The sequence below is a fragment of the Rhea pennata genome, chromosome 23 (genome assembly GCF_028389875.1).
Source record: "Rhea pennata isolate bPtePen1 chromosome 23, bPtePen1.pri, whole genome shotgun sequence".
Taxonomy (NCBI): Eukaryota; Metazoa; Chordata; class Aves; order Rheiformes; family Rheidae; genus Rhea; species Rhea pennata.
This window is the reverse complement of record NC_084685.1, coordinates 7,742,439-7,756,706: the sequence shown is the minus strand read 5'-3', so window position 1 is coordinate 7,756,706 and position 14,268 is coordinate 7,742,439. Positions and strand designations below refer to the sequence as shown.

General features: G+C 36.0%; 1 protein-coding gene across 7 annotated transcripts in view; it reads right to left on the bottom strand.

Annotated features, from left to right (window-relative positions):
* ZMYM4 (zinc finger MYM-type containing 4) overlaps nucleotides 1-14,268 on the bottom strand; it is a 45,931-nt gene that overhangs the window by 18,121 nt on the left and 13,542 nt on the right. For 5 of the 7 annotated variants that reach the window (XM_062594159.1, XM_062594161.1, XM_062594162.1 and 2 more), the window contains 13 exons: nucleotides 14,042-14,084; nucleotides 13,109-13,651; nucleotides 11,478-11,545; nucleotides 10,708-10,878; nucleotides 7,502-7,580; nucleotides 6,777-7,029; nucleotides 5,024-5,198; nucleotides 4,693-4,905; nucleotides 2,583-2,733; nucleotides 1,605-1,720; nucleotides 1,198-1,476; nucleotides 572-722; nucleotides 167-339 (listed from right to left, as the gene is read on the bottom strand). In XM_062594159.1, coding sequence (XP_062450143.1) covers nucleotides 167-339; nucleotides 572-722; nucleotides 1,198-1,476; nucleotides 1,605-1,720; nucleotides 2,583-2,733; nucleotides 4,693-4,905; nucleotides 5,024-5,198; nucleotides 6,777-7,029; nucleotides 7,502-7,580; nucleotides 10,708-10,878; nucleotides 11,478-11,545; nucleotides 13,109-13,651; nucleotides 14,042-14,084 — 2,415 coding nt within the window. The remainder of the gene's footprint in view (nucleotides 1-166; nucleotides 340-571; nucleotides 723-1,197; nucleotides 1,477-1,604; nucleotides 1,721-2,582; nucleotides 2,734-4,692; nucleotides 4,906-5,023; nucleotides 5,199-6,776; nucleotides 7,030-7,501; nucleotides 7,581-10,707; nucleotides 10,879-11,477; nucleotides 11,546-13,108; nucleotides 13,652-14,041; nucleotides 14,085-14,268) is intronic. The other 2 variants (XM_062594160.1, XM_062594165.1) reach the window with 2 other exon arrangements.

Here is a 14,268-nt window from a genome sequence, read left to right as displayed (position 1 = left end):
GTGGTACTCAGAACTTACAGAGGGATTTACTCATCTGTCACACACATGTAAATTTTCTTTGGATGTAAAAAGCAACTACAGGCAGTTCACATAGCTCCTTAACTTCAAAGGTTCTTTTGCTAGCACATCTATATTTCAGAGAATACTATGCAAGAATATCATTTACCTGGTAGAACAAAACTGTAAATTTAGACATGCACTCCTCTGAGCAGAACTCCTCCATCTTCCCCCCAAAGTGATTCTGGACCAGTTTGGGGGAAGCCTGTAAACAGTAACTGCACATTTTACAGTGGTTTCCCCAACGTTTAGCCAAGTCATGTTTATAAAGCAGTTTACAACCTATAAGAGAAAACAGCAATATATCAAAAGTATGCTTTAGTATCAAAATTATGTTTGCTTGGCACTTCTAGTTCTTGTATTCAGTTATGTCTGTAATAATTTATTGAAATGTAGCATTAAAATATAAACAAAGCTCTAGGTAAACATTAGGCTTCTTTTAGTATTGCCCAGAATTTCAAGGCCAAGTACATCTGACTCGATTTATCTGAGATGAAGCTTTGCCCTTTCTTACCTTCACTACAGAATGGCTTATCTATGCCTGAGAATCGCACGGTCTCTTTGATAATTTTCTCAATTTTGCAGTATTCGCACATTGCCATTACACTGCTCCTCTTCTTATACTCATCACAGCAGGTCTTCCCACAAAACTGAAACATTTTACCCTGCAACATATCAAGAACGTTTCAGTTAAGCCAAATCTCATTTTCACCTCCTAGATGTGAACATTTAAATAGTTAATAGAAACTCAAGAGCATATTTATGCCCTTAGAATTCACCAATAGACAGCGCTAGGGAACAAGTCTCTCCATTCAGCTTTATAACAAAGACAGAGCAATTTTCTGCAGAAAGCCCTCACTAATGTGCTTTGTCCTGGAATTAAAAGGATCATCTCTAGGACCAAAAATGAGGGATGTGCTTACCTAATCAGTCTTTTTCTTAAAAAAAAAAAAAAAAAAAAAAAAAAGATATAAGAGCTACTATCAGTATTAAATTTGATAATGGTTAAATAAAATCAAAATCTGCCCATAGCAGATCACAGTAAGCAATAGAGAAGTACTGACAAACCGCTGCATGTAACAGTAACAATTTCTTGGATTTCTGATTGAGAAAAGCTTGTAAAGCCCTAATTTTTATTACCTTGTAGTCAAGGAGTTCTGGTTTGGTTGCAAACAATCTGTTACAGTGCTGACACCTGAGTTTTACAACAGTGCGGGCAAAAGTGACTTGCTGGGACTGGGCAGCCAGCCTCTGTAGACCAGCTGCAGCTGAACTGCTCATGGAGCTGGGGGACACAGTTGAGGTAGTGCCACCTGCCGATACTGTTGCCCCCGAGGGAATGCTTACAATGACTTGACCTTGCGACAGGGGTACCACAGAGGAAGAGGAGTTCATTCCTGCAGGTTTGTTGAACAAATTCTGCAGGAAAACAAAATGAGGAAAAGATCTTTTTTTACAGTATTACATATTACCCAACATCTCAGATATTTATACTATCAATTTATTATTCTATTAATTGAGCTAAAAAGAAATCCTAGATGTCATACCTGAAAAGCTACTACACAACTGTAACTGCAAAAATTACGTATGCTCCCATCTGACATAGCCAAGTGATACTGAGGGATTGCAGAAGTTTTACAGCTGTTGCACTGAACTTGAACACCTGGGGTGAAATAGAGGAGAAAAAGTGATGTATCCAGTATCAAGTAGCTTTGCAGGTAATTTTGCACTGTGTATACAATGATGTGCAAGATCGAATGACAAGGCAAGATACACACAGAAGTCTAAGAGAAAGTTTCTAAAGGTTCCGATGCAGACACTGCAGCAGTGGTGCCTGTTGCTTGCCAGCCCCTTTAATGTCCTAATATCCCTAGGATGTCAGTAGGCATTTTTCTATTTTACAAGAGAAGTAACAGGTAATCTGTTAACCTAGCCCAAGGCAGCATTAAACAGAGGTAAATAAACTAATCGCCCTGGACAATAGAAGCAGAACAGTCACAGTGGCGGTACAGTAGATATCCACACAAGCAGATTTGTCTAGCCAGGAAACCCACCAGCTTTATTTGTGCAAGCAGAAAATACGCTAATGTTTATGATTATGTTTAAGTTTTCTAAAAACAAAGACAGGTCTAAATAGATTATTTGCTAGCAGATAAATAGGACAGGAATGGAATGTATAAACATATCGAAAAACCCCAACATTCAATGTATTAATATACAAATCCTGGAACTTTATCTATGTTTGTGAATGCACAAAAAGTAAAGAGAAAAACTTTTGGCTTCTACCCTTTTCTTCCTAGAATAATAGCTTTATTTAAAAGTTGAAATGTCTGCATTGTCATAGTGAAGTTAATCTACAGTACAAAGCCCCTATGTTCTCATATCAGTACCATCCTTTTAAAAAAAGGAATATCACTCTCCAACTCCCTAAAGAACGAACACCTGCCTTTACTTTCAAGATAAATTAAATCTGGATGTAAACTAAGTGAAATTATGCTTCTAAAGAAGTAAAAGAATAAAGTTACCTGCAGAAGTAACCATTTTAACTCTATATGCTGACAAGCAGTTAACAGAGCAAAACAGTTCAGTTTTTCCCAAGTTATTTGTGCTCTCAATCATCTCAGCAGAAGATCTCAAAGATTTACACAGTGCACAAGGTGTAATTTTAGCTGACTTCTGTGGAAACAGTAACAGAGGTCATTCATCTGAAACTTAGTATTTTTTATTAACCTGGAAATTAATCACTAACAAATATAATGTGCATAAAATGAGAGGCAGTGTAGTTGAAACAGTATTTATGTTACAGTTGTATTATTTATAATGCAGGTATACTTGCCTCAGTTCTCCAACATGCTTGCTATCATTCAGGGTAAGCACTACTGTTTTAGGCAAATTTAAACAGTTCCTAGGCTGTTAGGACTAAAGCCTCCAAGTGCAAACTATAATACATGTTGTAGTAGCACATATCAAGTAACTTATATCAGACTACTTTAACATTTTTGCAGACAAATTACATTTTGCTTATGGCTTAACACATTTAGCTATGTATGTAAGCAATAATCCCATTCAGCAGATTAGAAAACAAGAAATATGGAGAAACACATTCCCTGAAGATACCTTTGGCAAGAAAATGGAGAACAGATATATCTTTTATCTCCTAGTAATAATCACAATGTTTTCAACGCATGGTCTATGAACTATTTTTTTTTAAGAGAGCCACAAAAAGAAGTCTATTTTTCCATAGACTCAATATATAGGTGCCTGCACAACCACTAAAAGGTTTTTAGCATCTTTAAGTTTCGAAAACAGTTTGAGAAATACTGTACCAAATCATTTATTACTGTGTCCTTAAAAATGCACTTTGTTCTATAAACAGCCATATGAGATTTTCACAGGATAGCACAAAGCATACATTTCTAAGGATTTAAAAAAAAATCACAAAAAATCCACACATGATCAGAATACATCTGCCAATTGAGATGAGTGCTGTTTAAAAACAAACAGACAAAAAAACAAAGTTAGATTACTCTTTCTTTTATAAGCTTTTTATAAGCTTTGAACATACTGTATTTCCTGGAAGATTAACTTATATGACATTATGTTGTGAGATACAAAGACAGTAGGAAATCCCTCTCTTATCCAGTTTAGTCAATTTAATTTCCATATTTGTTACAATAGCCCTTCAGAAGACAACCGATGTTGTAGGTAACTTTCTGGAAGAAACATTTTACCAAATTTTTAATTCATTCATTTTCTTGGTCTAAGTGGTCTGAATAATGGGGCAGCAGAGTAATAAAATGTACAGTTACACTATCTTATTACAAGGAAATTCTTCCTAAAGTAATTGCATTAAAATAGGTCAGTAAAAAATAACTGAGCTACCATACTAAATTAGTGTCTCTACTGCTCAGTTCTTCAAGAAGCACAATTAAAATAAAAATAAAAATATTAAAGATTAAAAGAAAAAAAAACAATGATCAACTAATTATCACTTTTCCTCTCTATGTAATTCAAACACTGCAACCTCAATAGCTGAGGTGAGTCAAAGTAGTAAAGGGTTCTCTCACGTTTTTAGTATTTAAGGTACCCATGACCATAAAACTGTGGAGCATGATCGAGATAACATATTTAAAAAGCTGGAATTTTGAAAATAAACAATTTCTTTATCAATAGTAAGAAGGATCTGTCATAATGTGAGATATCCTGAAGTTATACTATTCACTTTTAAGGATTGTGAGGCAGCCAATGAGAAACTACATTGTCACTCATATCTGGCAGAGTAATACTTAAACAGGGAGCACCTCAAAGGCAGAAAAAACTCAGCTCATTTCATAAGGTTCTTACACATTGTCAGATGATGGTCATCTCCTGACAGGCTGGCCCAGATTTGTCACAGTGGACTACTGCTGGGCAGTTCTACTGTGCCTTTTCTCATACATACACTCAATAGCCATTTTAGTAATATGGGAAACAAAGCAGTAAGTTGGAACAAAAATTCAGTAGCAAATGGAAAAGGGAAAATCTTAGGCCAAGATAGTAACTAAAGTTATCAACTAATGAATCAAGATCTACTTCTTAAAACACTCAAAATCTAATCAAAGACAAACTTTTAGTATCGCAAGTGTCAAAATATACCTGCTTGTATGCTGTAACACATGTTGAACTGCAGAACTTCTTTGACTGTCCCTCTATTTGAAGCATGTGACACTGGCCAGATCCACTGTAACAGTAGCCCCCACAGTTCTCACAGCAGTTCATGGTCAAATTATTAGCCGACCGGAACTTGGAGAAGCAGGCATCGCTGCAGAGCTTGTGGACAACATTTTGGTAATTCACTTCATGTCTAATCTAAAAGAATAGAAAGAATATGTAATAAGAATAGAAAGAATATGGAATAGTTCATCTCTGGGATATCAAGTTGTCCTGATCTAAAGGAAATTCAAATGGAAAAGGAGTTTGTACTTACCACCGCATTTTTCTGGCACATGCTGCACTTGGTTGAAATGCTGTTAGTATGAATAGTAACAACAGGTTTCCTTTTAAGTTCATATGTAGAAAGACATGACTGGCTGCAGAAATCCTTACTGGAATTTATATTGTCAAACTGGGCAGTGATTACATCCTTTGGATTTAGAATGTCTCTATGGAGAGAAAAAAAAACAAAACAAAACAAAAACAAATAAAGAGGTGAAGAATAAATGTTTTCATGTCAACCTGTTCTCCTTTCTTTTGTTGCAGATTGAACGCTCTCTTTCTAGAAGAGGGTGGATTCATTTGATTTAAAGCTTTTTTTTTTTTTTTTTTTTTTTTTTCCTGATCAAAGTAACTGACTTCATTTTTCTTTTCCTGACAGGAAAATAGTAAAGAAGTACAAATGACAATCAGTTAGGTTGTTTATTTGGAAGTGGATACTTTATAAAACATTTGCCATCTGGACTTAGGAGGCATATAAACATGTCAGGTAGTATCATCAAACCTTTAGGAAAGGAACTGGGAGGAGATAACTGTTTTGCATAAAGTTTAGTGAAAATATTCAGAAAGGAGGTTATGTGGATTAATTCCCTTTAACAATGAAAATATCAATCATAATGCAGTAGGGAAAAAAAAAGAGAGAAATGCAAAAGGTCACAATTTCTAATCACTATGTAGTTCAGTCCAAAATAATCTACTATTGCAAATTTTCCTTCTTTTATCTCCAGTCTCCAATTCTTTTTGTTTGTTACTGGATTTCACAAACTCAAGGTTCTCCTTACTTTCTCCTTCTTTAGAAACAGTCATTTGCAGGAAAGTTTCAAAGAACTTGAGTTAAAAAAGGAAAAAAAAAAGAGGAAATCTTTATATCACTTCCGTGGTTGGAAGGATGCCTCCTCCTCACTTGTCTTGTCAGATGTAAACCACTTTTCAACAGAAAAAAACATGAACGACAGCAAATACAGCTGAACTTTATTGCAAGGCCTGACTGAAAAGTGAGATATCAAGTAAAAAGAATAATCAATTGAAGTTTCAAGTTGAAGTTCTATTGACCTTGTAAAACTGAACGCAATAAATCTGTTGTTGAAGAAATGATGCAAAAATAAAGCAGCATTTGTTTTGCGAAGAAACTTATGTAACTAAAAATACTACATGTAAGTAATTCTTTTCGCACACAATTAGACTTAGAAGCTATTTATTCGCCTTAAGTTATGGAAGAGTCATATTCATGACAGCTTAAAGAGCCAAACAGAACTCTACTTTGCTATTTTGGAGATAACGACACAAAGGAAAACATAATTTTAATAATTAAAATGGTTTCTAGAGCAGAAGATTCAGGCCTGTATTTTCAACACGCTGTGAAAAATGGAGAACATCTTTTTTAAAGAATTTTTTCCAAACAGTAGCTTTGAGAGTATAATGACATCTTAAAACGTGAGGGAAGCACAGTACCTGTTGAAATACAGTTTTTATATTTGGTTCTTAAAAAAAAAAAGGAAGCACATTCCACAGTAGAGGCTTTTAAATCTATGTGTATGCAAAATCCAATTCATGAAATGGAACTTGAAGTGTTATCTGTAGACAGACTGATCAACAAACAACATTATCGGACACAATCTTTTGCAGGGAAGCCCAACGAAAGAAGTGGGCATTAGAAACACAGCATGTAGTATAAGAAGATAATTTAAGCCTTTCATTATTTGCTTGAGTATCAATTATTACTAGAACAAGTTATGACACTGTCCTACTTTGAGCAGCTTGAGCAGGTTTTCTTGGTAGAAGCTGGTGGGCGAGAAGCTGGAACAGTGTATCCAGTGAGGCACAGTGTGGAGCAGAAGAGCTGAGTAGAGCCTTTCCTCTGGTATGCAGTTTGCCCCTTCTGGAGGATTTTTTTACAGCCAGAACAGGAAACCCGAACAGCTGTGGTTGGAACTGAAGGAAGCATTTTACTCATGCCAGAGGATGCCATAGCAGGCTGGAAACCTGACGACAACTGTGGAGCTGGGGGAAAAAAAAAAAAAAGAGAGAGAGAGAGAGAGAGAGAAAAAACATATAGTAACTGTTTTTTAATACACACACACACACATATATACTGTATATCATTCACTGTTGTGCAGGGGTAAACACAAAGCCTATAACTTGCTTTAGATTATCAGAATCTAAGGGAGTGTTAAATAGCAGAAGAAATCTCTATAAATACATGCTCTGTGCTGGCTTTCTACATAGGAGATAGTGTCAACTACTGCTTAAATTGCTAACTTGCTTTTAACACTCCTTTCACATTCAATCCTACTTTGCCTCAAAAATATAAGTATTTTACAATCTCTGAATTTCATTGTCTCTGAACCAAATTAGTTCTTATTTTCTATTGGGCTTACACATAGCAAATAAAATGTAAAATAATCTGCAAGACCACTTGCAAAAGTGGTATATTTTATACATTTAAACAAAGTTAGTCATGCCTATTCCTTACCAAGAGGACTGCCACTGACTGAAAATACAGCACTGATTTTCAGCTCCCCTTCCTGAGTTTTTGGCTGTTGGCTGTACTCCTAAAACAAAGGGAAAGGAAAAGGAGAACAAATACATATATGTAATAACAAGTTACACAATTTCCATTCTTTCATAAAGCTGTATTGAATCTAAGGTTGAGGAAAGCAAGAAACCATCTCCTAAGTCTTTTCCAAAGATCAGGTTTACAGATGTTGCTGTGCTGGGGTAGCACACACAACCCGCTCAGAAGCTGCGGCATACAATTGAGAGTGACGTGCGGAAATGGAAAAGTGCACCTGCACGATGCATTCCCCTTTCCAGCTGTATTCTAGACCCTTTTGAATTCAGTGTAAGCAAAACTTAAAAGAAATCTCTGCTTTCCATCTAAAAAGAACTTTCCATCTACAAGTGCTTTACTGTTTGCAGTCCTTACCCTTACTCTGTGAAAAAATTTCAAATATTTTGAAATATATTTCAAATATATATTTCAGATAATTCAAATATTTTCAAATTCATAAATAATAACAATGAAATAGAGACTCATACCTAGATCATCGGAAGTATTCTGTACTTCATTAAGACTTAAGTACCTTGGAGGAGCCTAAGCTTCATGGCAGGTTAAGGAGTTTTAAAATGGGACATCTATGGTTCTGCCCCATCATCTATTCTGGGCCTTGATGCTCAACTGGTCGGTAGAGCTGAGTCAGCCAAAAACTAACTGTTTTTACTGTAGTCTTTTGGTTTGTTTGTTTGGCCAGCTTAGTTTCTTGAACCAGCTCTGTGAAGCTGGTATTGCTACAAGCAGACCGTAACAGTCCCTGCTTAGACTGGCCTCAGTGAGAGGGGAATAACCTTGCATTTACTACAGAATAAGAAAATCCCTACAGACAGCTGCTTGCGGAATAGCTGATGTACTATAAATCATTAGCTTACTCTCAGCAGCTATTCATACTTTGACACCATGCTTCCTGCTCATGCTTTCTCCAGAAATCTGAACCATAAAGCAGCTTCTAACACTCTACATTTAAATCTTAATAGGTCAAAAACAATAACCTCTTGGAACTACAGAGTTGCTAAGATTTAACCTACTTACAGTTATTTGAGAATAGTAAGGGTATGGTGTCATATTATGACACCTCAGTAAATTAACAGTTGCTCTCTGACTGCAAGGGAAGCCTCAAAATCATGGAGCAAAAATAAATTCTCACTTTTCAGAAGCAGTGAATGTTCCCTCAGCTTAAGCCATCTCTTAAAATACACCCTAACCTCCGCATAATATCTGTTAAAATTTAACATTTCTGTTACTCATTTGGGAAAATTACAAGTTTCTATACTAAGACAACCAAACTATTTCTCAGCAGGTTTCCCAGAAGAATAGTCAATGGTACTAGTTCACCATGTAAACTCTCAGACTGAAACATTCAAACTTCCAGCAAGACACAGCTTTCAAGCTATGTATGGGCATGCCATGATACTGGTTTTTAAAAACACTATGTTTTTTTTAGTATGACAGTTTAAAAATTATACCCTACTCAATATCAGGAATAGAAATGGAACCAAATCCTGACATCAACTGTGAGTGCCCAAGCATAGTTTCACAGCTATTCAACAGAGCTTGCTGGAAGCCAAGAAGCTTCAGCTCCAACTACAGGTTACAGCAAGAAACGCTCTATCACTCAGGATGCATAAAAAAAGTAAAACAGTAATTCTAATTAAAAGCAAAACTAAAATTAACCTTCCTCAGTTTTCACATTTTTCCAGCATAAGAGAGAGTTGATAATTATAGGATTTTACTCAAAGGAATCAGTATTTTGAACAATGAGGTATTCGATATTTAAATTCCCCAAGTCTTCACTTTTATTCATTAATGTAAGATCGTCATTGATATGATCTTTAATAATTACAGATGTCTTGTATTACATTCCACACAAATCCACACACCAGATACCATCTTGGAGGACAAAAGAATAGACAGATTTAACTAACGGTTTGACATTATATATGCTTAAGGAAAAATAAATACAACCTCACTGACACTGAACAAACCAGAAGGGCAGTGCAATCTGAATGGTTTCAAATATTCAATTTACTATATATATATTTTTTTGCAGTTAGCCAAGAGTATCATGAAAAAAGCAGAAAAAAATTGGAGACAACTGGTCCCAAAAGAGTAAACACTGCAAAAGTTCATAGGAAGATACTAGAAAAACTATTGTCTGAACAAGAACACCAAAACTCCAGTGTCAGGACAAGTGGGAGCTTTTAGAAGTTTTGCTTACTTTTCACTGAGTATAAAGAGACTCTAAACACTTAGCTTAAGACTGTACACCTAATTTTGAAAGGCAAAGGGTAGGTCAGATAAATCACCACTATTCACATGACCAAACCGGACAGCTAAACAGTACAGTTCAAATTGTGCCAAAAATTTGCAGTATTTTGCAATTTTGGCATGAAACCCAAATATTAGCAGGGAGGAGACAGGAACTGAAACATAAATGATTTCCTTGGTATCACAAAGCAAATCAGTTGCAAAGTTGCAAATCAGTTTAGAACTCAAGGATCCTTGCCCCAGCACCACACAATCCAAAGGTCAGCCTTTCTCCATTTTGGAATCACTGGACTCTTACCTATATCATTACAAAAAATGTTAGTCTCAAATGAGAAAGTCAGGTAAACATATGCTTAAATTGACTTCACTGTCCTGCATGTATTTAAATATTTCAGTAAGGTAAGACCTGTATGTATTAGTTTAAAATAAAACCAAATAACTAACCACTGGGCTCTCAAAGATAACCTTTAAGAAGGAAGTAGCAGGAACGATTCTTTTCAACTACACAGCTCTAACTGTGTCATCTCACAAAATATTCAGAAATACATGATTTGTATTTTATTTTCTATCAAGAATGAGTTGAAATAAGTGTCTGTATTGCCACAGATTTAATAATGAGACTTTCAGAGCAGTTTGTTTTGTTTCTAACTGAAAAGCATAACATTTTCAGTGATACAGTAACGATATCAAAAAGTTGGGGGTTTGGGTTTCACGGTAGTGTAAGAGGGAAAATCCTTCTACTAAACTATATTCTTCAAGTTAAATTTCGGTCAACAAACCAAATAAAATGCTGAATTTATGTCCAGCTTATGCGGTCATTTGTCAGACCAAAATGAGAAATGCAATGGGAAACTTACCTCAGAATTATCAGGTTCATCTTTAATTTTGTCTAATAGTCCCTGCTGTGGGGCCATAGCTTTATCATATTCGTCATCCAAAGGCTCCTCCTTAATTCTAATATTTGGTGCAAAGGAATTCCCCAGCTCTTGTCCAATAGATTCCTTACTAGAAAATAGGTAGCTAGACTCCTGAAACAATAATATGAAAAAGAATTCACCCTCCTGCATCTGCCATAAAGAGTTGGGCTGCTGCCAAGGGGGAGTTTCTGTTGCAGACCAAGAGAAATGGGTCCTGCCACTGGAAGTTGGGAGAAATGAAGAGCAGCAGCTGCTGCCTCTACCTCCCTGCAGGACCCTCTGCCATCCCACCCCCAATCTTTTTCACTCTGTTGGAAAAAGCAGAAGCCACCCAGCTCTCTAAGTTGGTTGTCAGTAGGGGCACTTGGTTGTTTGGACAGAGTCTGTTGTTGATACAGCTGTTCCCTGTCTCATCTGGAAAAAAAGGCAGCAGGTCAGATGGATGCATCCAGGTCTAGATTCGGCTCACCAGTCACTGCCAGACCATGCTGAGTACTGAAGTGGCTATCAAAAGAATCCTCAATCCAAAGAGAGGGTCAACAAAATTTTACAAAATTATATGCAGACTGTTTAAGTAGCAAAGATGTCTAAGAGTCAGAAGATCAGTTTTCTTGATACTCAGATTTACACTCAAATATAAAATAAGTATTTTGAATTATTCCAAGTATATTGCTACACTTGCAAAAGTGTTTGAAAGATCTATAGCTTACCCTGAAGTTAGTTTCTGGAGTTTGTGGCGCTAACTGCGTCCGTAATGTTTCTTCTACTTGATTATGAACTGAGGAAAACATATACATTAAATATAAATGAATACAGATTCCAAAGAATTTCCTTTAAAACTGTCTAGAGTGTCATACTAATCCCCAACCCCATCATCTGTCAACATCTCAGAAGTATTAAACTACACCCTTTCCCTTCCCTGCAAACAAGAAGGTAATGCTCAAAAAAGAGCTGACAATTTTATTATTTTACTGGATCATTATTTTCCTATTCCAGCAAAATGGTTGTAAAATTCTGAAGCAGAATTGTTCACTCAGAATTTTCTACACCCCAGTGAGTTCTGAATTCTGTCATGTTTCTATTACATCAGAAAATATTATTCAAAGCAACAAATTCCATCCTTTGCTGTTCTGATCTTTTGTCTCTGCCCCTCATCTCAGGGAACAGTAACTTACCAATAATAGAAATTGCTTTTTTAGCATATTATCTTTTTAATATGTTGACAAATACTCGATTTGTTACTAAGTAGAAAGCCTACGAGCATTTAGTATGACTACTCTCTCTGAGGTTGCACAGCTTTCAGCCACAATCTTAAGATTGTAAGTATCTGCAATTTTCTGAAATATATCTTTTGCACAGAAATATTCTGTACTTTATTTCCACTTGAAGATAACATCTTTAACTCCTCTTTATTTTAAAAACCTCTGTATTGTTCCTCTATCATCTGTGGAAACTGGAAGCACTGATTTTAAGATGCTGTTACTAAACAAACAATTATAGTATTTAAATTTTGTAAGCTGTTAACTTCAATAAATAGTCATTGTCTATCCTTCCCTCCATCCATACAGTCTTCTGAATAAAATTTAAATCACATATTCCGGCCTAGTTACTTTGAACTTTTTCATTTACTGTTCTACTATAACTACCAAAGCTTCAGAAATCAAAAAACATATGTGGGCAGCAAGACTACTGGTGCCTTTCAGGCTCTCTCAAACGAGAAATGGATTACAGGCATCTTTGCTTCTCTGTGTTGGTTGGACAAAGTCCAAGAAACAAGTATCTGAGGAAAAAGGAGAGCTGTCTCCCAGGAAAAGTAGATCTCAGGTTACTTCTTGGCTGACTTCCTGCAGACACTAATAAACTTCTTGTAATCCTTTCCCTGATGCCACTATGAAATGCACAGTGCTTTAAGTACACTTGTATTAATGAAGAATTGGTGCTTTGCTCTAAAGAAATCTTTCTTGGCCACCAGCTTAAACTGACCTTCATCATCTTTTCTTTAAAGGAGTTACAAGGTCTATAAAAAACTGCCAGAAAAACATAAGAAGCTTAAAGTGTCACCCAGCTTGGTTTAGTGAAACACTACAAAAAAGGATGTGTTGAGGGTTTGACACAAGCTGTGGAGGACAAAACCCCCTAATGCTGTCAGGCCCTTTTGCAAATTCTAGTCCTAATATAGAGTTCACTGTACTTTAGAGTTCTTCATAAAATGCTTTCCTGAATATCACTAGGCGTACTATCTTTGCCAAGATGAGGTGTTCAGCAACTAGCTCTATCACTAATTTCTACCTAGTTCGTGCTTTCTCTTTCCTGGATAGCCATGTCTATGATGTCAAGTTACCTGCTTTGTCAAGAAAACTGCTTTTCAATCTAGAATCCGTATCTTTAGGGATTTTTTCCAACCGTTTTTCACGTTCTTGAAAATGTCCTTCTCTATTCTTGTCCTTTGTGGAAAAAGTCTCTTTGCTATTATCTCTTGTTACGCTAAAATCTTTTCGAATTGATTTAAATACAGGGCCCTGTTCATATGGAGAAGAAAGATCCTTTTGGATTGCATTTTGAATCTGAATTTCTTTTTCACTGTCCAGTTCATGTTCTGTAACTCTCTTGCCCTCTTCCAAATGGTCTTCAGCATGAATTGTTGAAGGAAGAGTGTCTTTTGGAGTGAAATTTTGATCATCATCATTGTCACTCCCAACAACAGGTATGCCTGCAAGATCCCCAGAGTTCAGAAAGTAATCATCATCATCATCATCATCATCATCATCTAGCAGCGAGTTTTCAGATCCTGTTCGATTCTGTATTCCATAAGATATGCTGTCGAGGGCAGGTGTTAAGTTGTGGTCAGTGTCCTCAGACATGTCTGCATCCAGGATTTCACCACCTAAGGAGAAAAAAAACACTGGTAAAAAAGTCATATAAGTTACAAACTTTATGTGCAACAAAGGACATGTGTAAACATCCTTTACTAATCTGTAGACCTTTTAAGCCTTCTTGGGCCAACACTACCCATAAAATGCTGCTGACACAAGAAGCATTTCTGCCCTACTCATCACAGGGTGAAACAGAAACTGAACTTAGTAAAACTAACATAGGAAAAAAAGGCTCTATCTTTAACTCATATCATAAGCAATATTTGTGGAAAGGGCAGTGCAGAGATGAAATGAATAGCAAGAGCTGGGAGAAGAGTAAGACAGCCTTTTTGGCAGCAGTGATATGCCTAAGAAGTGTTTTATTGAACTATGACCTTACAGAAATAAATAAAAATACTTACATTTTTCTGCAATATCAAATACTGCATCAGATTTATCTTCAAACTGTAAAAAGGAAAACACTATATCATTATCATGCTCAGCTGAGATGTACTTTGTTAAAATGTATCCTTCCAAAACCATAAAAAATTCACAATTCCTCCTCCTTCCTTTCCTGTACCAAGCAAAGTTCTGTGAATTCAGACTGTTACATTACTAAAAACTGACATTTATCCTACAAAATTTAGAA